This window comes from Ascidia mentula, chromosome 5 (genome assembly GCF_947561715.1).
Source record: "Ascidia mentula chromosome 5, kaAscMent1.1, whole genome shotgun sequence".
In the NCBI taxonomy this organism is placed as follows: domain Eukaryota; kingdom Metazoa; phylum Chordata; class Ascidiacea; order Phlebobranchia; family Ascidiidae; genus Ascidia; species Ascidia mentula.
The window spans coordinates 6,648,118-6,672,780 of NC_138570.1; the positions used below are offsets into that span (position 1 = coordinate 6,648,118).

The 24,663-nt window shown below is 41.2% G+C and overlaps 3 protein-coding genes across 5 annotated transcripts; all 3 read left to right on the plus strand.

Annotated features, from left to right (window-relative positions):
- Positions 1-1,262: 1,262 nt before the first annotated feature.
- On the plus strand, positions 1,263-4,935 carry LOC145903884 (uncharacterized). The gene is made up of 11 exons (XM_082992069.1): positions 1,263-1,351; positions 1,426-1,603; positions 1,676-1,856; positions 1,928-2,101; positions 2,353-2,513; positions 2,724-2,934; positions 3,229-3,350; positions 3,434-3,638; positions 3,814-4,126; positions 4,393-4,706; positions 4,777-4,935. The coding sequence occupies exons 1-11, from the start codon at positions 1,316-1,318 to the stop codon at positions 4,838-4,840; spliced, it is 1,959 nt and encodes a 652-aa protein (XP_082848195.1). The 5' UTR covers positions 1,263-1,315; the 3' UTR covers positions 4,841-4,935.
- A 642-nt stretch (positions 4,936-5,577) lies between these two features.
- On the plus strand, positions 5,578-10,144 carry LOC145903891 (atlastin-3-like). Its single transcript, XM_082992075.1, has 9 exons — positions 5,578-5,832; positions 7,312-7,443; positions 7,507-7,662; positions 7,798-7,854; positions 8,101-8,326; positions 8,560-8,729; positions 8,877-8,951; positions 9,021-9,218; positions 9,286-10,144. The coding sequence occupies exons 1-9, from the start codon at positions 5,647-5,649 to the stop codon at positions 9,493-9,495; spliced, it is 1,410 nt and encodes a 469-aa protein (XP_082848201.1). The 5' UTR covers positions 5,578-5,646; the 3' UTR covers positions 9,496-10,144.
- A 291-nt stretch (positions 10,145-10,435) lies between these two features.
- Positions 10,436-24,608, plus strand: LOC145903875 (rotatin-like). 3 transcript variants are annotated; one of them, XM_082992057.1, is made up of 39 exons: positions 10,436-10,572; positions 10,704-10,891; positions 10,950-11,145; positions 11,295-11,365; positions 11,459-11,722; positions 11,800-11,938; positions 12,105-12,276; positions 12,574-12,802; positions 13,009-13,095; positions 13,312-13,524; positions 13,932-14,138; positions 14,333-14,483; positions 14,656-14,827; positions 15,114-15,297; positions 15,439-15,643; positions 15,783-16,381; positions 16,585-16,780; positions 17,120-17,373; positions 17,580-17,963; positions 18,244-18,453; positions 18,570-18,695; positions 18,941-19,162; positions 19,340-19,468; positions 19,534-19,744; positions 20,036-20,130; positions 20,308-20,353; positions 20,417-20,612; positions 20,967-21,241; positions 21,317-21,445; positions 21,635-21,790; positions 21,941-22,117; positions 22,195-22,332; positions 22,661-22,770; positions 23,022-23,118; positions 23,277-23,467; positions 23,610-23,763; positions 23,823-23,939; positions 24,159-24,262; positions 24,350-24,608. In XM_082992057.1, exons 1-39 carry the CDS (start codon positions 10,521-10,523, stop codon positions 24,494-24,496), a joined length of 6,993 nt encoding a protein of 2,330 aa, XP_082848183.1. In that variant the 5' UTR covers positions 10,436-10,520; the 3' UTR covers positions 24,497-24,608. The 3 variants fall into 3 exon arrangements, with proteins under 3 accessions (XP_082848183.1, XP_082848184.1, XP_082848185.1); XM_082992058.1 differs by having other exon boundaries at positions 20,420-20,612; XM_082992059.1 differs by having other exon boundaries at positions 24,203-24,262; positions 24,350-24,489.
- Positions 24,609-24,663: the final 55 nt, after the last annotated feature.

Genomic DNA, 24,663 nt, shown 5'->3' on the forward strand with positions numbered 1-24,663 from the left:
CAGCCACAAAAAGCAAGAATTGTCAATATATATATACTACGACCTGCGATAAAGGCCATAATTTGAGGGTGGCACATACAGGTAGAAAAGCATGTTGCAGACTCTATCCATACAGCAATATTTGTCGCATGGTATTGCGTTATGAAAACTAACTTACGTGTTTTAAACACTTGTTCGTCTGCTAGCACCTCGAAGGCCTCTGCGTGAAAAAATTGTAAAAAGTCGTGGGATCTCTGTACTAAATCCCACAGGATAGTTGTTTAAAAGTGCAGTAAAAGCACGATTACATGGTGATATATAATATCACCTTGCGAATACAATTAAAAATAAAAGGCAATTTGAGTTTTTGTATTTTAATTTTGAATATGGATAAATGTGCAAAATGTAGTGCAAAATACAGTGACATGACACATAATAGAACCACAGTATCCGATGACTCCAACGCCAAGGAAAAAGTACATTTATCGCCAGGCAACACGTCGCGTTAGTCACCACAAAATTTTTAGGAATATGTGTATTTTTTAGGAATATGTGTATTTGGCAAAAAACTTAATTACCGAAGGAAAATTGCACATCAGATTTTGTAATATCCATGCAACCTCCGAAACATTTCTGCCAAAACCGCTCCGGAATCATTGACGTCAGTCACCTGTTGATGCGCAGTACATCGCCGCCAAGTGCAGACTGTTGTTAATGCACAGACGTCAAGTGACACGCGAAACCGGATGAATGCGATGAGTACACACTCTAGAATGCTCTCACCTGTCTGTTGGAGTCATCCAATGGGACGCAAGTGTTCTACATCTAACAACAAGCGACAGCGTTCGTGCGCATTTCGTCACCACACCCGGCTCCTTGACGAGATGATTAATGTGTTTCGCTTGACAACCTGTGAACATTGACAAGTATATTTTTCATGAAAAAACGGTGCTTTTAATTTTAAAACCTCAGTTTACGCACCACGATAATTTTAGAATCATTTTTTGAGTTTGTCTGGAGAAATGTTTGAAATTCTGAGAATGAAATGCTTGAAACTGTCGCCTATTAAAAACAATTACCTGAGCCTTGTGCGTAATCAACATTAAGTTCCACTTCTCTTGCGATTCCAACACGACGAGTGTGCACAAGGCTTCACTCAAAGTTAACCGCCGTTATGTTAAGGTATCCTTTACGCCTCCGCTTCCGCGACATTGAACGGACGTGATGGCATTAAGAACCCTTACAGCATCCTCTCCCAAGTCTATATATTGTCCGCAATTTCAGTGCCTATCATCGAATCATCTGCAACGGAGAAGAAATCGCAACATTTCCGAAGATGAAAATTCTGCTGCTGTTCTTCGCCTGCTTCGCGGTAAGAAACTTTGCTTTCTACTTTCATTTTAACTATTTTTTTACGTTGAAAATGAATTTGTTCCTATTTTACAGGCAGTCAACGCCAATTTCTACCAACAATACTTTTACCGGTATGGTTACACTGTTTACCCTCAAAGCAGCAGCTACGCATACACGGTGTACTACCTGAACGTCTGGACCACCACCAACTATTACTCGCCCATCCTGAAGGTCTATCCCGGTGAAACATGCGGAACTGCAGGCTGGGAAGGTGGCTATTATTTTTCATTGTGACATTATTATTTGTTTAAACCCGAAAACTTTCGGCATTTATTTTGTGCAGAGAAGGAAGTGGCTGATGTCAAAACCGAGATTGAAAACCTTCTCAAGGAGCAACTGATGAAGATCGCCCAAGAGATGATTAATCGCAGGGATGCATTTATGGCAACCGTGGACAACCTTCACGCCCGCTACCGCACATACTACCTGAATTCCATCACCCGGTACTACGCCTACCTCATCGCGTAAGCCCTCATTACACTTTCTTTAACTATTGAGTTCCAAGGTTTATTTTATGGGGTTTTGTAACGGTTAGGGTGGCGACAACCGATGCACGGAAACAAGAGCTTGAGGAGGCCCGGGATGAAGCGATCAGACAATACATCGAAAGGCTTGACGCCTACCGGGCATCCGTCCTTACTCGCTACAACGAAATCGTTGCCAACAAGCTTGAGTATATCGCCGAGTACCAAGCGAAGCTGTGTAAAAAGTGAGTTTCAGGTCAACAAGAATTTTGTTAGTTCTGATTGCGGAGTTTAAACCGTCAAGGATTTTAATTTTTCTGTTTGCCGACTTTGGCAGAGTGTGGTCTTGCAACACACGTAACAATTTTGATAAAATAACATACATTTTTACTTTGTTTTTGCTTTTTAATGGTAGCATATTTTCCTCCGATAGCTCCTATAATGTCCTAAATATAATGTTTTGCCCATATAACATGCACAAGTTGTCTTGTCACAGCGCCGAAAATTGTCTTAACACCCGCAAGGAAAACATCAGCAAGTACTGCGTGGACCTCACGGCCTATATCGAGTCCTGGATTGCAAAATACGTCAAATATCACACAGACATCCTTGCCTCGAAGACCGCTTACTACCGCAATCTTCTGTACCGTGTGCATGGTATAACATTTTGTTTTCTGTTTTTGTAACATGTACACCTTCTTTTTTACACAAAAGATATTAATTTACTGTTGCTGTTCTCTACTGTATATAATTACCACAGAGAGGCGCAACGTGTTAAAAAAATATACCTTTGTTTATTTTAACCATATAAGAATCCTAATTCGCAGATACCCAAGCTTACCACTATATGTATTTCGAAACACACAGGCAGTAGCAGCTGGGAGCTGGAAAAGGTCAATGCCCTGGTCGACGCTTACAACGCGAGCGAAATGGCCAAGATTGATGAACTCAAAGCCAAGTACATGGAGCAACTGACCACTTGCAAAGACCAACTGATTACTTACTATTCCTGTGCTAACCGTTGCTACCTGTGTAACGGATGCTATTACTACTACAAGCAGTACTTCCTTGACTCCAGGTAAAAGATAAAACCTAACACGTAGTTCAACGTCCAATTGAAGGTAAATGTATGCCATTTAAATTACCACACGTTGCTTACATATTGGCAAAGAGTAGTAATTTTCATGTACAAAATTCACATTCCTTTACAAGTTATTTATTGTGTACATCCAACAGTTTACTGTTCATGATCAAGAAATGTTTAGAAATATGTTTGTTGGTACCTTTAACAGTGTTTCCAATATCCAAAACACTGTTATCTTGTTATCTGTCCCGTTCGTTCCACTCGAATAATGCATTAAATCCGATGCAGGAGCCGACTTGGAAAGTGGTGGACGTACAGAATCACTTACACCACTTTGTCATATTCCTTCCCTAAGTCGAGCCTCACCTGGCGCAAAGTGATATACAGAGGTCTGCAGGAATGTGACGTGGGTATGTATTAAAAAACTTGCCATTCCAATCCGCTCAATTCACATTTAATGCAATTTTATGAATGTTTCTTGTCCCTGTTCCAGATGCTGTGAATCCACCTGTAGAAAACATCGGAGACGACTTTATTAAAAAGTGCCAGGAATATGTGGATTCCTACAGAACACTTTTCACTGCCTGGAAGGAAAAATGGGAAACTTACTACAACGAGTATTTGGAAATCTACAGACAGGTTGTCACCGAGCGCATGGACTTCTACGTCCGTTATTACACCGCCGTCTACCAAGTCAGGTAAATTCTAAGCGAATTTTCCACCCTTACGCATCAAGTTTGTTTGGATAAAATAATATTTGCAAAATGTGGCGAAGTAACGGAAATTGAAGACTTTATCTGTTCAGGCAAGAAATTGATAGAGTCTATTGATAAATGCACATGTAATTAATTAATCCACTTTGCCCAACCCCAGGAACAACAGTTTGGACTTGACCCCGGAGCAACAAGCCTACATCGAACAAATGCGAGCTGAAAAACTGGCACAGATGGAAGCCGACATCGCCGAGTACAGGAACAGGCTCGCTGCCTCGATCGTTGAATGCACAAACACGTTCGAAGAGACCCTGACAGCATACAAGGAAAGCCTGACCACCTACCTTGAGGAGTACAAGGCTAGGTACCAGAAGTGTCTGGATGATCGCACGGCTGCCATTGAAGCTTATAAGATCAGGGTGGATGATTACGTAAAAGAGATGAAAGATGCGCTGGAGATTAAAAGCGCTGGGGTTTGTATTTTTGTTTTAATAAGCCGCATAACTACTGAAATTCGATTTGCTTCCAAATTTTCTGATCATTTGGTTTCCAAGCTTATTAAGTTTTGGTAACAAGTTTATATCATCCTACTGATTTTCGAAGCGCCCGAATGTATTCTTAAAACTTTGCAGAGGCGTTCCATGAGTTTGAGATAGAGGCCTAAATACAAAAATATGGCACATCTGAAATTACCGCCTGTGTCCCAGTTTCACTGACAGCCTTTTTGTTTTGTTTACAGTTCAAATCCAACAACCTGAAGTGTTATGAGGCCATGTTGAAGATGTTCCACGGCGAAACCCTACCGGCGGAGGCCACATCAATGTTGGAATGCTACGAACAACTTCTCCAGGAAAGATGCACTACAGTGATGACGGAGTTCGAAACTTACTATGGCGATCTCGCGTCCAAACTCGTCATGCATTACGCGTGCACGTACGTGTGTTCCACCAGAGCCATCGCCATTTTGCCAAGATACACCTTCGGCAGCTATTACACCTGGACTGTGAACTACCCGACCTTCAATACATACAGCTACATTCTACCATTTTACACGTAAGTACTTTGTTTTGTGCCACTGTATAGTAAGGCGACAAAGTTCAACTATTTTGTAATTGCATTGCAGGAGATATCGATACTTCCGTGTGGTTTACTACTCGAGCAGGAGGCAATACGTTATCGTGTTTTGAACACCCGCTTCCTTGCTGGGAAAGCCACGAATGAGTAGTTTAAACGTAGTTAGTTGAACAACACTTTAATAAAAGATGAATGTGGCTTATCTGTACATTTTACTTGAAATTCAGAAGAAAAGGAAAGATTGAAAAAGTTCAAATCTTCCAGAAATCGTTCAGTTTTCTGCCAAACAAAAAGAGTAAATCGATGTATTGACTCAGAACTATTCAAATATTGACAGTTTCTTTACGCAGCAATTCGTATACTGGGTTCGATTTCTAAGTAAGTGAATAAATTTGAGTTTCTCATAACTATCTGAGACACACAAGCCAATATATTCGTTTTTTTCCATCGTTTTCTTTTTCTCTATCAATATAACAAACAATAATAAAACAACCACAAACCCTTCAGAAACAGCCATAGTGTTGAACGCAAGTACGCAAATGACTGGCAGTCACGAAAATGCGTTGGGCGTGAGGACACCTATTTTTTCTGCCATCGCGCGAGCTTGCCAGCCCTCTGTGTGTGGAAGCTGATGCGCTAGCGCGTGAGAGCTCGGGCATTTGCTACGCTCGCGACAGTTTCTGTGTGGACCCGGCCTAACCAATTCAATTTACATTCTGTTAACGTGGCTGTCACGCTTCACGTAACATGAACGAACAAAAACCCATATTGTTTCGGCGCTCTTAAACACACGGTATAAAAACCAAGTTGACCGTACAAAACAGGAACCATTTTTGACGTACGACAGCAAAGGAGTGTAGTTAATGCTGATGGTGCAAAATTCACTTTGTTTCAGTTGGCTACAAAGTTAAGTTAGAATATGATCCGGAAAATATTGAATTGTACTGAGGATGGAAGGTTTGTTTTTGAAGCCGACAATCTTCCCAACACGTTAAGGGAAGACGGGGGTTTTAGTTTCCACGACCTTGCTATAGTTTCAATCCTTGGCCAGTATGGGTCTGGCAAATCGTTTCTTCAGAATGCGATTCTCAACTACATGTTGATCGTAAGTAAACTTTGCTGGAAAGTAGCTTGTGTATAGCAACTGCAGATCTAACGGTGAAACAGTCTACCTAAATGTTGTATGTTTTAAAGTGCATGTGACGTGGAAAATCAAATTAAAAAATAGTGATACTATGCAATGTACTTCACTTTCAAAAATATTTTGCGAGAAAAGTAGCTTGATACGGTCACAAGTTTCTGAGATAGAGCTGATCAAAGTTGCGTTTAAACCTTTGCGAAGACATCGTGCGAAGGCGAGATTATTGATGCATGACGTCATACAAGGCGCTACAGTCGTGCGAGAGCTGCCAACGAGGCTTATGTGTAATGGAAAACATTGTAAAACTGGTTTAGTATTTTTTTATTAAACAGAAGCACAACTTGTGAAAACCAGTGCACAAACGCATATTTACTGTTTATTCGAACTGCAAACAGAGGGCGGCTCTTTCGACCTATTTGGTCTTGTTTGGTTTCGTCAAAATAAAATCGGGTTCTCGGATCTAGTGTGCTTGGCGTTTTGCCGGCATTCGTTTCTGGACACGCGCAATAAAGGTTCACGACCGCCTTGGGAACACAGTTATCCCGTTATAGCACCACTTTTTGTCTGACAGTAGCCTTAATATCTATACGGGGTCGCGTTATATTAATATCTATACGAGGTCGCGTTATAAAATAAATGATTCGATTGCGGAATAATCGACTTCGGTCATGATAACCTGTAGTTAAACGATGTGGTACTTCACAGAATACTGGAAATATGTTTGTTATGGATGTACTCTCAGTTTTACGCAAAGTTGCCATAACCGTGTCACATGCACTGTAAAGGCACGATGGGTAACGTACATTGTAGTTGACTGAATTGAATTACTAGCAGTAGAACTGCCACAAAGAGCCTGTGCCGAGATGTGCATAGTATATTTGAAAAGTACTACAAAAATTACGCAGACTGAGCAACTTAATTAACATTCTTCCAACGTTGCAATCACGCATAAAACACAGTTCTTGCTCCTTTGGCAATTACATAAGCCGAAGGATTTATTCATTACACGTTTGAAATTGAGCGCCAGTTCCCACAGCATGCACAATTGCTCTTTCAACATGCCATTTTCTTCACATTGATGGCAGCTTTTGCCAGAAAAATTGTCAAAAAGCACAGGGCACGGCAACGCTGAAATATATGTGTAAATAAAGGACCAAAATACAATGCCATACTTTAAACAGTTACGCACACCACCAAAACGTTTCAAGGTCATTTACTGTAGTACCGATTAAAGATTAAATTGTATTTATTGAACAATACAATATTTTGTAATCTGCAGACAGATAGCCACTGTTTCGACCTAAAAGGTCTCATCATGTAGTCACACCAGCTGCACTGATGACACCTTTCAGGTCGAAACAGTGGCCATCTGTCTGCAGCTTACACAATTGATATCATTGGCTCCACTTTGTTTATAGTACAATATTCTTTTGCTCTTACCAGGGTGAAAACTCCTTTCAAGATGATGAAAACCTTTTAACGGTGTTTCCTTTGGAATCGAGAAACAGATCAGAGACAATTGGCATCGACGCATATGGAAATTACATTCCAATCGAGCGTCCTTGGAGATCACCGGTAAAAATGCATTCTATTACTCAATATAAACACTTACTCTTTTACAAAATGTTGTTTACAAAGTTTTATGGAAGTGTTTGGGACACCGAGGGAACATGTGACCCGAACCAAACCAGTGAACAACTGGCGGCTCTTCTCGGCATGACAATGTACTGCAGTTCGGTTACAATTTACAACGTTTTAAGGAATTTGGATAGTAACAACATTCGGGATGTTCAGGTTTCCTAATATTGCTTATTATATTGTACTTCCCAAAACTGTCAAAAAATCGTAGCATCAGTTGCCATCGCATGTTGTATTTTTTTTACATATTTGGTAAAACATGCATTTTTATGACACACTTCCACTCATCAGGAGTTGCTACAAAATCTCCGACGATCGTGGAAAGAATCATTGAATCAACGGTTCCAGGTAAACAGAATCAATCATGTTAATAAACAAATTGGAAACAAATAAAAACAGTTTTTGTTCATTCGGTACTTGGTAGTAAAAGCGAGTTTTGAGAAATATAGTATCCAACTGACTTGACTTTGCATCATGTATGTTTTGTTTTATTTAGTATTTTGGAACTGTTTTTGCAGTCAAACAAGCGTTTAAACAGTTTAACAGTATTGTCGCTATTACTATAAAGTCATCAACCTGAATCCTACTTATCAGGATTTCGTTATCATTGTTCGAGATTGGGATGATGATGAGTTTCATTACGGATTTGTCGGAGGAGAGCAATACAAACAAAGTCTTTTGTCCGATGATGCCAACGGCCGTATGAGGGATTTTTTTACAACCATCGAGGAAGTGTTTAGGAGTGTGAGGATATTTCTCATGCCGATACCTAGTCGTCACGTGACCAGTCGGGCCCGGAACCAATCTCGAAAGATGTCAGGCATGTCAAAGTTTATTCTCACTTATATATATCTCAAAAACGTAAACCCTAAGAAAATGAAAATTTGGATCGTTGAAACCTGATAACATATTCTTGGCACGGTTTAAATTCCTTCGTCTTAGCACCAGAACCACTTTGGGTGGTTCCATAGTTCTCTTTCATTATAATAACACATGCAAAAGCAACGAATTCAATTGCATGTCATAAATGTGTTATCGTCAATGTGAACGCAGATTTGGAAGAGCCATTTCGATCATGCTTAAAAAGTTTTTGCAAAGAGATTGTTGACAAGATTCTTCAGCCACGGAAAATTGGAAACAATACCTTCATGACCTATGATCTTTACCAGTACATTTTGCAATTTCAAAGCGATTTTGTACCGAAAAGCGAAGCACTAGATATGGTAAGGTTCTGCATTCAACTGCATATACCACAGTGTAAATACCTCCTAAAAAAACAACAATATGAGTGTTGAAAAACAACTACACATTTTCATAGACAATGAACTTCTCTTTCACTCAGTTTTCTAACAGGATTTCCGTCTAATCAGGTGATGCGCGGTGTCGAGTCTAAATCAATTCTCGACGAAGCTATGAAGTGTTACCAGAACAGATCCTATTCAAAAGTAAGCGGACAAAAAATGGAGTCATCATTTCAAAGTCCCCAGCATTGATATATTTTTATTCCTGTACAGTTTAGGATGTTTTTTGCGTCGCAACAAAATCGTGACCAAAAACACGAAGAAATAAAGGAAGATGTTGTAAAGGTGGCAGAAGAAAAGATGAAAAGAATTATGAGTATCGGACAAGTTAATGCTTTAATTAATCACCTCAAAACGTCGATCGACCAACAACACGAATCAGCCAAACAAAAAGTTGCAACAGCGCACAAGGTAAACTTTTGTATTTGTTTTGGTGAACACCATTCTCAAATATTTCATGTAATTTCTACTTTTTCAGATTGTCCGATTCGTAATTTGTGGAGTTGTCGTTACGGGCGGTGCTGTAGCATTGTACTTTTTTCCTGAATTTATTCCGGTTGCTTTGCCGGTTCTAGGCAAAGTAGTGATCTCTATTTGTGGGGAAATGATTGGGACCGAACATGAATCGTTGATGCAGAATGGTTTGAAGGCCCTGATTAGCCGTGTGCCTGCTATTTCGTCAAATTAGTCGTAGTTATCATAGCATAAACAATCCATCGGCCTTTGACTGCACACTATAAAAAAATAGATATGCAAAACAACGTAATGCACAGGGTCTTTGCCTTGTGTTATAATTGGGAATTGTGCCAGCTAAACTAACCAAAAGTTAAACAACATCAACATAAGAAATAAGAAAAGAACATTTTACCATTACTATTTTATGTGGGCCTATCATTTGTGCCTCTGTAGATATATCATCAATGTTTTGACACACTCCGTTTCAATGGTATCTGACTGGAAGTGATTTGTAACCACACGGTTGACAACTAATGTGTTGCCCACTGTTATTAATAGACACAAGTCACTTATCTTTCATTAGAATTACCCCTATTATATATTAGCTCAACAGTAAACAAACCGGTCCGCTTTTTGTTTTGGCACAGGGACTGTATGACTAATTGAGGAGACCCGTTATTTACACACTTTTACCTGCACTTTCTGTTCCATTCCATTACTGCACTTTCATACCTACTGTATATAATTGAATTTGTAAATGTTGTTTTGCAATCAATACCGGTCTGTTATGAAAACAATTATACCTGCTTCCGTGTTCACCGAATAAAAAGTGTGTACTTTATATATTTGATATTTCACAAATAATTACGTCGAAGATTTTAACACGATCCCACAAGGAAATTTTGAAATATGTACTTTTCCGAAATTCCGCGCTGATATTTTTTACGATATGGGTGAAAATATCATCATTTAAAATATCATACAGTTTATATTTGATATTTTAGAAAAACTTATGACGTAAATTTTAGAATAATCGAACAAGCAGATTTCAAAATACATTCTATCATATGGTTCTATCGGTTCTATTTTTCACTGTACTGCTGTGGATAGATTGATTTATTTGCGGGAACGTTTGAAGTCGCTCAGGCGAAACAGATCACGTGCTTAACAGTTGTAAACAGAAACTTTCCGAATTTTCAAAATGTGTTGTGAGGAATTTTGTTGTTTTGTGTAATTTTAAGAAAATATCTGTGCAAAATGGAACTTACGCCAGAAGCTCAAGGCGTTGATCTCCTATTTAAAAAACTTGGTATGTTTATTTTATTTTCTGTCAAACTATTTTGATATTTTCACGGTGTTTGGTGGATAATCAGAATCACAAGACCGCGAACCATTATAAAATTTCCCAGTGATATAATGTTGTTCAAATTTAAATACCAGGCCATGACATTGCCGAAATCCGCACTCGAGCTTTGGAAAGCATCATGTCAAAGTTGGAGCATGGATTAATACATGAAGCGGATTTGGTGCAGGAGCGCCAGCTCATGGTTCGGCTTTTAGAGTGGTTTAACTTTCAAGCTTCTCCCAAACAAGACCAAGTTCTGCAACTACTTGCCAGACTAACCAAAGTATGAAGAAAGAGTAAAAAAGCCTTTATGAAGTAAATTTAAATTAAAATATTTTTAGCATTCGTCTGCTTGTGAACTTCTGGTTTCGATTGGGGCAGCAACTTTCTTGTCACAATTGCGTTCAAACATTGATTCAGATCTTAGGCCGCAAGTTGATGTTGTGATTGACAGAATACTTCGTGTTACTAGTCGTGATCAATTGCATGGAAGTGGAAGCAGGCGTTGTGTTTATGGTTCTGTAAGGAAAACTGCAGGTGCATTTCAAATTAGAGATTTTTGTGCATACTTTTATAGCTGTGTGTGCATTTGATTTACTCCCGCAAATTTTTTATGTTGGTCATTCTTGCTAAACTAAGGGCAAAAAATTGACCTGTGCATTTTACTGTGTTCACCTGCTTACCAGAACCACGTCTACATGAGGAGAGACAAAAATATGGATACTTCACTCCAAAATCTGAAGCCATGGATGACACGGTATGTAACTTGCAAGAATGAGGATAAATGTGTATTTTTATTTTTATAACATTCAAAAGTTAAAGAATTTTAAACAATATTTGTGGTTTTCAGGCTTCAACTCTAACTCCGCCACTGCCCAAATCAGTGGACAAACATGCTGATTTACTGATCACATCCCAGCCAGATTGCTTACGTTTTTCTGGTTTTTCCTGGCATTCTCTCACTAGGACAGATCGTCATGTCTTGGCCTCCTCTGGTGCATCTCTTTGCTCCCCGAGCCCACATTTGGTCAGGCATGCATGCACCTTTTTGCTGGACGTAATTTTCCGTGACTTTCCTCCTGAGATTTTCCTGCAGAGACCCACTATCATACAGGTAAATTCAACAGTTTAAAAGATGTGATTTGCATTTTAACGTTGATATCTGTTTGCATGTTATTTGTGTTTCAACAGACACTGTTAACATTAATTAGTGCCAGGCCAGGTGGTCAGTTGATGATAGGTGCACTTGAATGTCTACAGTCTTTGGGAGAAGGCATATTATCAAGACTTCATTATTTTCAAGATCCTAACTTGTATTGTCCCAGGCAAGGTAAAAATCATTTTAGTCTTATGCTTGCTTGCATGAAAACATCAATATAACCGTTGTGTTTCCAGAGTGTACATAGGCAGTAGATGTGTTTACAAACTTTTGTCTTTTGTGTGATAACCTGTTTTGATATGATATCAAAGGAGTAAATTATTTGCAAAATTTCCAGGTCTTCCATTCCATAGTGATGTGCATAGTAGCACAGGTGTTTCAAGTGCTGGCTCATTTTCACCAAACGAGATGGCTTCGAGGGAAGGGGCTGATGGGGCTCTCAGACTTGAGAGAAGTGGAGGAGATGGAAGAGATGATCACTCCTCATCAAGCTCTTCTGCCACTACAAGGTATGGTATTCCTGACAGTCACTTCTGCCAATAGACCAACAAACTTTTTTATGTTTAAGTTTACAAACACTGTAGTTACTTTCACTTCAATGAATTTATTTTGCTTCCCTCTTTTTTTGGACAACTTGCTGATCCATTATATCGTCAAAATTGTTGTTTAGGTAGCCAGTTCCTAATTTTCTGCAATCGTACAAAACCTGTGTGCCAAAAATTTAAACAAATTAAACTACAAAACATACCATGTTACTGGTTTACAACAACCTGATACATGGTTTATAGCCAGCATTTCTTTTACAGTATTCAAAGCACTCCAGCAGCTCGGCATCAATCCTCACATGTTCCATTTAACCCGGGGTTTGGGTCTCTCACTTGGGATGCAAACGATAAGGATGAGGAAACTGAGAGCAATATTCCTGCTCTTCAACGATCACAAATCATCGCTCCTCAGTTCTGTCTCTCTGCTCTCATTGCTGCTCTTCCCTCAATCAAGACCGACAGCACAAGACTAGCACTTAGTCTCCTTCAGGTACGGTTTCTGTTGATGTAACAACTATGCAGTGTTTACTTGGGAAACTAAATTGAACAAGTTGTGCAGACATGTAATTTACACAAGGACGTCCATAGTTCCATGAAAACAGTTCACTGTGTAATAGTTAAGGTTGATCACCTATGTTAAATATAATTAGTCTTTTGTGTGCCAAGTAAAAAGTAACATAGTAGCAATCTTCTCAGGCTTGTTGTCCATTGGTGGAACTTCTGTGTCGAACAGTCAAAGTTGACAAGTTGTGGACTGACAGATCAGCAGTTGCTCAAAGCTTGGTTCGTCTAAAATTTCGCTTCAGAGCGTATGAATTGTTTGGTAGATTTTGCGTTGGAATACCATTATACTAATGTTGTAAAACATATATAATATCTTTGAACTTAATATCAAGTCGACTTTTACGTATCATCTACACTGTGTCAGTATGGTAGCATATTTTATTGTCAAGTAAAGCGGAGAGACTTTTGCACCATAACATCTATATTCCGTGGCAGCAAACACAGACTCGACAGTTGTTAGAAATAGCCGGGTTGGCTGTGATGTATCATTACAACATGGACGATGGAGTGTCCGCACCAGGCCATGACCACTCGGACTGGACAATAAAACAGTGGTCGACTGAGGAGCTTCAAGCACACCGTCTAGTGTTTAACAGCTTGGCATCGATGCTTGTTAAGTTGGTGAAAGGGTTGCTTCCTTTAGCACAGGTATTCATTCCCACTATGCTTGTTAAAAGATTAACTGTATTTTTGGAGAAAGCAGAAAGTATGTGGACTGTGTTAAGGCGTAATTTTAGTAGTTTTTCAAACCGTTGAAACAATTTGGTAAATGCTAAAAAATTTAGTTGTTTTTTCGGTATGAATTTTATAATAATAGACACGCAATGCGATCACACTTGAATGTATGTTAATATAATATGGATTATAAGTAAAAGCCTTTTCTTACCCGAAATCGCGTGTTGATATCGAGTATCAACATTGGCAATTTTTGCACATGAACGTCGTAAATGAAAGTGTTTTCTGCCCTTTGCACATAATACGAACTTGAAACAGTCTCATTTTTTTAACATAAACTAACATAGATATGTTCTCGTATTAACACCACGTTTTTGCAGGCGTCGGTTGAGGTGAAAAGCAGCTTGGGGCGGGCTTTGTTTGTGATCGCATGCGACGAACCTTACCGCGTGTGTTTCGTTGAGGATTCGGATCTGGCCTTTTCCTATCTCGAACAATGTAACCCTGAGAGATGTGACGCCGTCTCCAGGGCGAGGAAGGTTTCCATCTCGTTCTCCCACAACCACATGTTCATGAAAGACTACAAGGTACTTTGTCCACTTCGGCACGCCAGCACAAAAGCTAATGTTACTGTAGGGCTGTAGGCACTGTAAGCGCGGATAACATCTCGATCGTTTATTGGCTTGATATATCTAGGTTTAAACAAATGTTATGGCAAGATTCAGAATCGCAGCAGATTTTCATCAGACTCATACATTTATGCACAAAAGTATACGTTTAGGAGAGTGGTGGTGATGAGATCACGGTCGAAATGGTGGAAATGGCAGAGAGCGGTTTGGAAGGGTTGCCCTATCGTTGCGACATCTCTTTCATACAGACTGTCGTTAGAGCGATTTCCAGAATATTCCTGGATCTGCCAGAACACGTTGAAGGTCCAGTTTTCATCATGTATAAACACCCAATTGTAATCGTCAGTAAATGAGTGATGTTCAATTGTTCATCCATTCACGAACAAGCATTAAAACAATAATCAGCACTTCCTTCCTGCATGCCAAAAGACAAAATCAATCATAATTAACCATGAATTTATTGTACCCAAATCAGATACGGGACAGATGCAGGTCATATCGAAGGGCGTGTTACTGCACCTGATCGCCCACCCACTGGTCAAGGTGCGCCGTACGGCATACGAAGAGAGTTTGCGGATCGTACGTGGGGCTATCAACGTCACAGTAGCCGCCGAAAACCCAGGCCACGCACCCAGTCATGCAATACGGTACGAAATATCCTGTTTCGTCATTGAAAAAAACTTTGGTTTCCCTTTTTGTTAGTTGACCGTTGATAAAAGATAAAATAGTGATTTACGTTACTTGAAAGTACACGGTGTATTCTGAGACTCGTATTCTTACAAAGTAAGCGAGCTGTTTTGTTATTCCTGAAAAATGCCAGAAATAACAGTTTCGCCAGAAATGTCGTTGGTTTTGTATTTTGAAACTGAATGTTTGGCCATGGATCTAATTTTGAACACACAAGCTTACATTGATTTCCTGAACCTTGTGCAGGTTTTTGCTGGACACCGAAATCTTATACGAGCTGTGCTGTCACGGACTAGGCGACTCTTCGCGCCTTGTTTCGCATCCGGCTCAAGAGTTGATTTCAATGCTTCTGCAAGGGCGCCTCCTGATGGCCGACAGTGTGTGGAAAGATTTTTGTGTTGCGATAAAACCTTCCTTACCAGCCCTGCAGGTAAAAGGGCTTAACTCTCTGGCGTTCTTTAGATTTTACCGGTATAAAAAAAAAAAACATAGTTTGTTAATATTATCCCAGCGTGTTTAAGATTTCTATTGTTTTCCAACTTTTTTATAAGGGAATAAAACCAATTTGCAGGCTTACAGCGGTGATACGGAAGTGATGAGATCAGCAATAAACGTTTTTATTTCTCCCAACGAACTTTGCATCGGGGGCGGCGACATGGATAGCATACGGGCTTGTCTCCGCGGTCTTATGTTGAAACACAGGACATCACGGAGCGCGGCGGCCTCTAGGTTGCAACAGATGCTCGTCGATGATGACAGCTTGTCCAGAATATCAGGTGTGTAAAGTGTTTTTGTGTGAGCGATTGTCAGCATGGGCAGAGACGCTTATTGTTAGCGGTTAGGATTTTTGAATGAGTGGTGTAAATTTCAGCCTTCTTCGAGCATATAAAAAATGTAATCTTGGTAAACCTTCAGGTCTGACTGATTTACTTGTGATCGATACTCCCCTCTCCCTCGTCCCACGTGACGAGACGGACTGTTTCCGCATCCGTCGATCCGTCTTCCAGGAAGAGGCTGTGCTTCGCATGCTCTCAGTCTTTCGCTCCACAACAACAGAAAACTCCGTCCGCATGGGGGCGCTCCGGCAACTGGCGACAATGCTCGACGACCCGTCGCTCCACAAAGCCTTTCTTGCCGACCGCGGACTCGACTCGATCACAGATAAACTTAAAGAATTGGCCGCCGCTGAAGTACCTGTGCTTACGGAGGACTCCAAATTAGCAGTAGGCGCATGCGTGCTCGCCATAAAATTGATCCTTCGGCGTGATGCAGTGGCTCGCGCTCGTCTGTCACGTGACCGCACGCTACTTCTTGCCTTGCTCCGTACCGCAGCCTTGTGTCGGCTTGCCATGGCAGCTCTATCCGAGGTGGCTGTTGTAATCGGCTTGTTGATCTTCCACGAGTGTTTGCGTGATTATCGACGTTCTAGTGGTAATAAGCAGCCGGCAGAGGGCGCTAAGTCAGGTGACGCGCATGAGCTGAGCTTGCCTGCTGCCGTCGTAACCCGGTATCAAGTAAGTGGTTTTTTTATACTCGTATTTAAAATTGAAATAAGCGCATAATTATGTAATATCGAAACTTAACACACAAAACCTGTAAGGATATTGAAAACTGATGTAAAGAATCTATGCAAATATCTCATTGGAAATTATTCAATCTGTTCTCTTACATTCTTTAACAAGTCCCGTGAAATCTATAATTTTATTATACTTTCCAGGTTCCATTTCTGTGTCCATCCCATCATGCAGTGAGCGTCCACCGTCAGTTGGTTTGTCCACCTTCGCCATCATGCGATCCACTGACCAGCGGTCCACCCGCATCTGCTCTCCGTATCGCTTGGAACATGGCTGAGTTTGATGACGACGTTGTGAGGTTATTGGAGCGTAATATCAATAAGAAGCTGCATAAAAACGGTATGTTGGTGCGTTTCTACCTTATCTGTGGTTTGTCGTCATGTTAAGTTTTATTTTCAAAGGCGCGTTCGTGATTTTTATAATTCAGGGAAATACACAGAGCTGTGGGAAATTTTTGTCTTCTTAAAATTTAAAATATAACGGGAAATCAACATGTGTTCTGCCAAAAAACTTCACGCTTTATCCGTAATAAGTATATTGCGAAAGGGGATCATTTAAAAGGGTCATAATCATATAATATTGCGATAATTTATTCACTTGTTGCTTTGTGATATTACCACATTGTGATATAGAAAACATTTACACTCAGTAAATCCAAGCACGGTTGTTGTATTTTAGATTCTACTGATGAGATTGTGGATCTTCATCTTTCGGATGCTGATCGTGTTTCCCTTCAGCTGTCGCACCCGATAGCAGCCGCCTCCACACTGACCCACATCGTGTCCGAATCTCAATCTCATTCCTCCGCCTCCCACGCTTTCTTCCTGTTTCGCATCGCGATTATGACGTCACAAATGTCTCTTCCGCTCGTCAAGGCGCTGCTGACCATGGAAGGCGAGAAATGGAAAGACGCTTTCGTGAAGTTCCTCCAGGTTTGTGGACGAACTTACACGCCAAAATACATCAAACGAAATGTTAATGTTTGGCCGCAAGATCGTCGTTTTGTTGATGAGTTCGCTTGCACAATGTGATGAAAATGGCTTTCAAAAAATTAACAAGTCGAGATTATGCTAAGTAAATGCTCGAAATACCGCCTGCTGTTAACAAATATACCAACTGACCGACTTTCACCTGCCAGGTTTTACCAACATGTTACGAAGATGAACTTCTCCTCTCCAACCTCACTGCTCTGCTCGACAAACTTCTTTCTGTCATCGAAACACAAACCGCCGTGGATGACTTCGACGGCATCGTCACCTCCATCATCGAATGGCTGCTCGAAAAGTGCTTACTCACCGCTACGAGCAAGACTCAGCAGTTTATCGAGAACGTGGATAGTCCATTCCTGAGAGCCCTCGAGCCGTCCGAGCCCCAGCCTGAACCAGTGACCACAGCGACTTCGGGTTCTGGCGGCAATCGCGTGTCATCGGTGTCTGTGAGGAGGCATCTTTGCAAAGTGATTCTGTCTCTGTTGTCTCGTCTCTCGCGGATGATTTTGCGAGCTCCGGATGTTAAGAAAGAAGTAGGAATTTTTATTGCTTGCGTTTTTCGGTATTGTTTTAAAGAATAGATCTGTGTTTGGGTGTCCGCGAATCCAGTAATATTCAGAAAATATTCGGTCTCGCACCAACCTCACTGTTGTATCTTTACAAGCCTTCTAAGTAGGCATATATAGCAACCGTAACACAACTTTTTAAAAAGCCTTCCGCAAAAAAACAAAACAAAGGGTAGTCCTTGTCCCTGCCAGTTCCATCCAAGAAATGTGTTTGTTCCCACATGGTGTAAATCTCAATACTTCGCAGTCGATCGTTCGCTTCCATCGTGAACTGCGCACGGTTTTATTGGTTCGCTTGCGTCTTGCCGACGAGCCTCAATTCTACGATCTCCCCTCTATGGAAGTAACTCTGGAATGTTTGTTACACGTCAGCGCTAACCTCGTCGCCACTGGTAATGGCAAACTGGAAACTACCGACCTCATTCTGCTGCAACAACTTCTAGGCACACTTTTGGAGGTGCGCAAAACTTTGTTGTCGTTGTATAAAAAAATTGTGATGACGAAACTGACCGATAAGAAACCGCAGTATGCTGGTGAATAATTGACAAAAAAAAGAATTTTGCACGTTTTAAGATTATGTCGGCGTTCAATATCGGAAGCGGGTCAAGCAGCCTTATATTCATGGGCAAGGGAGTGAGCAGGTGCGCCACCCAGTGTATACTGCACCTTGCGCGCGAGATGGCGTCATTCGGCGTGGAGGTAAACTCAAACAATACAATTCAAGTCGTATTTATCTACCAACTGATTAATTACTACATGTTGTGTGTCATATTGCCAGCTATTATTGAGTGTTCTGCAGCGCACCTAGGATTTGTGTGGGCATTGTAGTAAACATATTGAATATCTCCAAATGTTCTTTTTGTAACCTACTGGTACTTAGTGTAACCACACAAGACTTCAGACAACCAAAACGCTTGTATAAAAAACCCGCCTCTACTTCACAGGATTGGGCAAGGAGTTTGTTGGATTTCTCAGTGGGACCACAGCGTGTAGATCGGCCTTTGAACGTCATTGGATTAGAATGGTTGATTCCACTTTGGTCGGCACGCGATCCTCGTACACGATTTGCAGGACTAGCGATTGCTTCGGCGGTCGCCGCTACCAAAAAAGGCTGCATCGCGTTGGCAAACGCGTTCCAGCGATATCACGGCGGCTTGTGGAATACTGTGAGTTTCATATCCACAAACTTACATTGGACAAAATATACCCCCTAAACTTATATCAGTAAAGGAAACTTTATTGACAAAGTTTTGAAGCAGAATCCCCTGTTTTATGTTGTAACTACCATCCGATACTATATTGTGTTCAATCCCCTGTTACGAACCACTGTCGTTTAAACGAAGGTTCTTTGTGTCTTTCTGGATCACTCGGAGTGCAGCGCGGTGCGCGAGCAGTCGTGTCACCTTTTATGTAATATGACATCACACAGCTTTGATGACGTAACTTCTTCTACTTCCGACAACGCGTGGCAGGCAAGAATATGTTTTGTGTCTTCGTATTTAAAAAATATATATAACTAATGTTGGTTGCCGTACAGGGTCCTGTGGTGCAGGATGAGAGCACGGGTGTGACACTTAGCGGCCAAACTGCACTCATTGCCCTCTTACGTCACACCCACTTGCCGGATCACGTGATGCTCATGTTGTCCCACTACCACCCCGACCACGTGGTCAGGTCGCCTGCCGCTCTTGGCAGTAGTGCGGAGGCCGGCGCTGCCATCAGCAAAACATCCCTCGCTTCAATGGCAGGTGCGCTTACAGGACGATCCAACACTAGTCGCACGTTGGTGTTTTTTATGTTGAAAGTTGCTCAGCCCCATCGATGTTTTATGTGAAAAATAATTGTCGTCCCGAAATGAATCGGTTACCTGTAGTGCCATACCATCCTTACCATACATATAACATCCAGTCAAGTCTCTGCTGTCAACTTAATGGTTAATTATGTTTAAATACTTAAAATCTTTTCAATTCTGCTGAACAGAAAATCAGAAAACAATTCATTAAATGCGCCTGAAAGTATTTTGTTTCCCGCAATTGCAGGTTCCAACAGTGGCGATAGCACTCGATCAAGCATGACGCCACTAACGCAGCCAAGTATGTCCAACGTCTATCAATCGCTATCGTCAGCGAACAAGGTACATACATACCCATATTTTCTAGAGCAATAACATTCTGGAATAGTCGTTACATTGAAATAGTCCTTAAACGTAAGCCAGGTTTCTGTTAGTAGTACATTAGGAAGTGTTTTATGTCGCCATTTTCCCCAATGCTTTTATCACCCGTATCCTATAGTATTATTTTTTGTTAAACAGGAAACATTCGTGTCGACCCTGTCTTCGCCGCAGCCCCCGTCACATGGTAAATACTATGTTTTTATAATTATAATTTTTGAATTACAAAAAGCTAACGTTTATTGTTCAGCAGACAACGGACAAGCGGATGCATACGAGGAGGCTAATCGTCGGAACTTTGGCTCTCTGCCGGATGAGTGGAGGGCTCTTTGTACGCCGTCACTTGTAGCTGCTGTTTGCAAGTTGCTGTGGAACCTGTTGTCTCGCCTCCCGAAAGAAATAGCAGGAGCTTTGGCACAAAAAGACGTTTTGTTCTGTCTCAATAGGTAAGACATCTTATTGTTAGCTGGGAAGTTTCTATAATGATTCTGTTTTGCACTGATGAGACCTTGCAGGTCGAAACAATGTGTATACCTGTCTGCAGCTCTCATTGACTATTATGGCTCTTTTGCGCATATAATATGATTCTGTTGTGTTTCATTAAATTTTCAGATTTAAAACATTTCCCGTGACAGTTTGTGCTCTCTAGATGTTGCGAACTTGGCTGAGACGTAATTTGTCTCCCGCGTGGCAATAGTTCGAGTCATGCATGCATTTAAGTGTTTAAGCTTTCATATTTGCACCCCTATCTCCAACTATGTAATACGTGTCGACCTGTTACTGCAACCGCACTTCTTCAGCCTTCTAGACACCGAACGCATTGAATCGATCTTCGTCAAATTGATGATTTCCTCCACGGAAGACGAGGATCAGCGGGAGTCCTCCAGTCCGCTGGATGCTGCACGGAGGTCCCGCAGAGTGATGTTGGCTCGAAGTCTCCTCCAGCAACATCAGCACACCTCCATGCTCTTCATGGCTTCGGCGGTTGCGGACCCCACTCTCGCCGCTCTTCTGGTGAGCACGGAAGACAACTTCGTGCGGAATGTCTTATCTGTCCTCACCCTGGAAGAAATTGGTTAGTGGCAATTTTGTTTCCAAATTTTCGCAATAAAAAGAACTTTTTATCAAAATCAGAATGCTCTTATTTCAGACGAGTCGTGGACGGACATCTTGACTGAAACAAATCGCTCATCTCTGAGGTTTCTCTGCTCTCTTCTGCACCAAAACATGAAGCGCCCCTTGTCAACAGCAGTTATTCGACAGTGGAACGTTATCCGAGGTTTTTTGTATTCAAATATAATACTTCGGTAAAGGATACACAAGTCTGAATGTAAAGACCTGGCTATGTGCAATTTCTCTGCAGTTATTGAGTGGAAAATCACAAAACTATTAACAATGCATTGTCGACACTGATAATAAACTTATTAACAATGCATTGTCCACACTGATAAAGTTTTTGTTTGTGAAGGTGGAGTTTTGCGGACTCTCAAGGCCGAACCGCATCACTCTCTCTCAACCCTTTCCCTCCAAACCCTCTCGCTACTTTTTAAGGCAGACCACCAAACCCGAAACATGACGCAAGGTGCCGACGTCAGTCTCACGTGGGTGATAGAGAAAAACAAAGGTATTTTAATTAGTTTCTCAGAGCTGTTACAATGCATGCAGCAACTTTTTTAACACGGTTGAAAACAACAGTAGTATCACAGTTCCGACAACATTGCTTTAAGATGTTGAAAACGACAACTAAATCGTTCTCTTTTACCTGTTTTTCAAGGCGATACTTGCGATGCATCGGAAGTATGCGTCAGACTAATGGAAATATTTGAGGAGACAATCGTGAAACCTTCATCCGGAATCCCTGGCGAGGTCAACGAGAGGTTAAACGCGTGCAGTCAAGCGTTGCAGAATCTCTTTGCCTGTTCCGATGTGGCCAAACAGACTGCCATGGAAGGCAAGTATCTTTCGTCAATGAACAACTTTGAAAATATGTCAGTCAGACTTTGAGTTCAATTTGAAATACTTTAACAGCGGGATTTCTGGAGAGGTGTATCGAGGAGGTTAAACGACTTCATCTGAAAATGTCTCTCCGATTCACAACCACCTTATCAAGCAGAGGAACACATCTCGTCACCAATGACTCGAGCTCCCAATCTGTCACGGAGGCCGGTATGTTCCTCGCCTTGTATAAGTACCGCCACGGTTGTAATGTAAAGTATACCCTGCTCATTTCTGCGGTATATGCCGTGTAGTTTAAAAAATAGATTATCCTTCCGAAAAAGGTCAAGATCGAGACATAAATAATAATAATGTCCAAAATCGGCCAAAGTGTCTCAAATAATTATAGTTTTTATCAGTTCTGCACCAAAAAGCGGTGTGCTTATTTTGTGGTTCAGCCCGGTGGTAACTCTTAAGGATTGCCTATACCCAAGTAGCATGCCTTATTGTTCATATAAAATCACTTGCATTTCCAAAGACCGCATGCGTTTCTTTTCAGAATGCGAATGTTTTGTGCAACCTATTCTGCTGATCATTTCGCTCGTGAACAACTTGCTACACGGCAATCCGACAAATAAAAAGCACGCGGCGGCGTCCGGATTAGGCCAGGTAAGGAATTTTTGGTGAGGTTTAGGTTGCTGCTTCTTTGCTCCGTATCGCTAACCAACTGTTAATTCGGGCAAGCAGTACTTAAACTAGTCTTCCAAGCGTGATACACGCTGTCTCAGAACCTTAAACACAAGCGGTTATGACAAAACAAAGACTTGGATATATATATAGTACCAGAGATAAAATACTTCTAAGTTAAAGGATATTGTATGTTTACCAGCAGTATTGACTGATAGTTGGTATTATTTCAGATACTCGGTCAACTGTGGTCATGGACTCCGGCTTTCAACCACCTGCTCGCTCCACTCTTGCGTCTCATCTCATCCTACACCGCCGACTGTGAAAAAGGTTGAATTAACAGCTACAGTTGAACTGTCACAAAAATAAATAGCCAACGTATCACCTTCAAAGTTCAAAGCAAACCTTGTGTCGTTATTTAAATTCTGTTATTGTCCCTTATCATTACCACGTTGACAGAGGCTGAAATTTTGTGATACTTTTGGCAGCGAGCACATCACTTGTGACGTCACATAGCCCCGGTCAGCCGAGTGTTGCGTCACAGTTGGTAAAGTCAAGTCGTGACATCCACGCTTCTGTCTTGTCTCGCGGCAAACTTCCGACCCAGGTTCTCCATTACACATTTAACTCGTTGGTCAACTGCGCGCCTTCCCAGGAATGTCGGGCTCTCATATGGAAGGTAACATATTTTTGGAACTTTTTTGGGTGATGTACAGTTCTTTTCGCTAACGGTTGTTTTGGTCCCCTCATTGATCGCAATTTTTTTCTGAAAGCTTTTCTCCTGTGTTTGTATGTAAATCAAACTAAACTGTCATCTATAGATAAATATCCTCGAGTTGTTTGCCGCTGCGGCCGATCGAGGCCAACACCCGAAACGAACCAAACAGCAATCCATGTTGCTCGAACACTGGTTGCGACTCATCTTAGCCCTTTCCTTCTATCCAGACGGCCAGCTCAACATCGTCAAGATCAGAGGTAAACAATAAAGCAGATTTGGGCAGTGTTGTGTGAAGAATGTCTGTGTGTTTTTGCAGATGTTTTTGACATACTCATCGAACTGCACTCGTCCAATACGTGTGGAAAGTTGGTGATGCTCATTATAAGGAACCTCTGTTTCCATGCGCCAAGCAAACACCGCATAAGTTCACATAGTAAGATTATTTTTTTGACCGGTTCTTGGCTTAACGGCCCGAATGTCTCCTGCAAGTAAGACTTGTGATTTCAGAAGCACTTTAATATAAGATAGGTTGTCACTAAATTGTCTTTTGTAAGCACTTGGTGTAAAAAACATTAAATTTGGAAAAATGCACTACGTCATACAATGCTTGCTTGCATTTTATGTATTTCTAGTTTCCTTATATTGTGTTTAGAGCGCCTTGTGCGGTTGCTCTTCGAAACAATCGAATCTTCGCAGGAGGAAACGAATGTGGCTGCGGCGTCTGGGATCTGGTCCCTTCTCTGCAACAGTCAAAAGGTTAAGAGACTTCCGCAATGTTTTTCACGCTAGCATTCCGTTCACGCTGCTGGTATTTCAATTTCACACAGAATCTTTTGCATTTAGGCTAAAGTGCACCTGAAAGGAGCTGGCCTGACCAAAACGGTGCAAAATGTGATGGCCCGACTCACGCTGGAAGAAAACAACAACCTGTCGGATGCCACCGAGTTTAAAGACTGCTTGAATAACGTGTTGCACATTATGCAGGCCTAGTCATTGCTTTTTCATCTTATATCGGAGTTTCACAAATGCTGCTATATTTTTGTATCGGTAGTTGTAGTTAATTGCCTTGTGCTGTTTTACACGAGAAAAATACACTGTGGGAAGTGCAGTAAAGAGTGATGTAAAATGTAAACACTGGATCCGGTTGTCTACAAAAC

Excerpts from the sequence above, each read along its gene's own strand:
- LOC145903891 (XM_082992075.1), top strand. The coding sequence starts at position 5,647 with ATGATCCGGAAAATATTGAATTGTACTGAGGATGGAAGGTTTGTTTTT. Across the intron at positions 8,327-8,559 it reads CCAATCTCGAAAGATGTCAG|ATTTGGAAGAGCCATTTCGA; the intron begins GCATGTCAAAGT and ends ATGTGAACGCAG. Across the intron at positions 9,219-9,285 it reads AAGTTGCAACAGCGCACAAG|ATTGTCCGATTCGTAATTTG; the intron begins GTAAACTTTTGT and ends CTACTTTTTCAG.
- LOC145903884 (XM_082992069.1), top strand. The coding sequence starts at position 1,316 with ATGAAAATTCTGCTGCTGTTCTTCGCCTGCTTCGCG. Across the intron at positions 1,857-1,927 it reads TACTACGCCTACCTCATCGC|GGTGGCGACAACCGATGCAC; the intron begins GTAAGCCCTCAT and ends TGTAACGGTTAG. Across the intron at positions 4,707-4,776 it reads TACATTCTACCATTTTACAC|GAGATATCGATACTTCCGTG; the intron begins GTAAGTACTTTG and ends ATTGCATTGCAG.
- LOC145903875 (XM_082992057.1), top strand. The coding sequence starts at position 10,521 with ATGGAACTTACGCCAGAAGCTCAAGGCGTTGATCTCCTATTTAAAAAA. Across the intron at positions 12,803-13,008 it reads TAGCACTTAGTCTCCTTCAG|GCTTGTTGTCCATTGGTGGA; the intron begins GTACGGTTTCTG and ends CAATCTTCTCAG. Across the intron at positions 23,940-24,158 it reads ACACCGCATAAGTTCACATA|AGCGCCTTGTGCGGTTGCTC; the intron begins GTAAGATTATTT and ends TATTGTGTTTAG.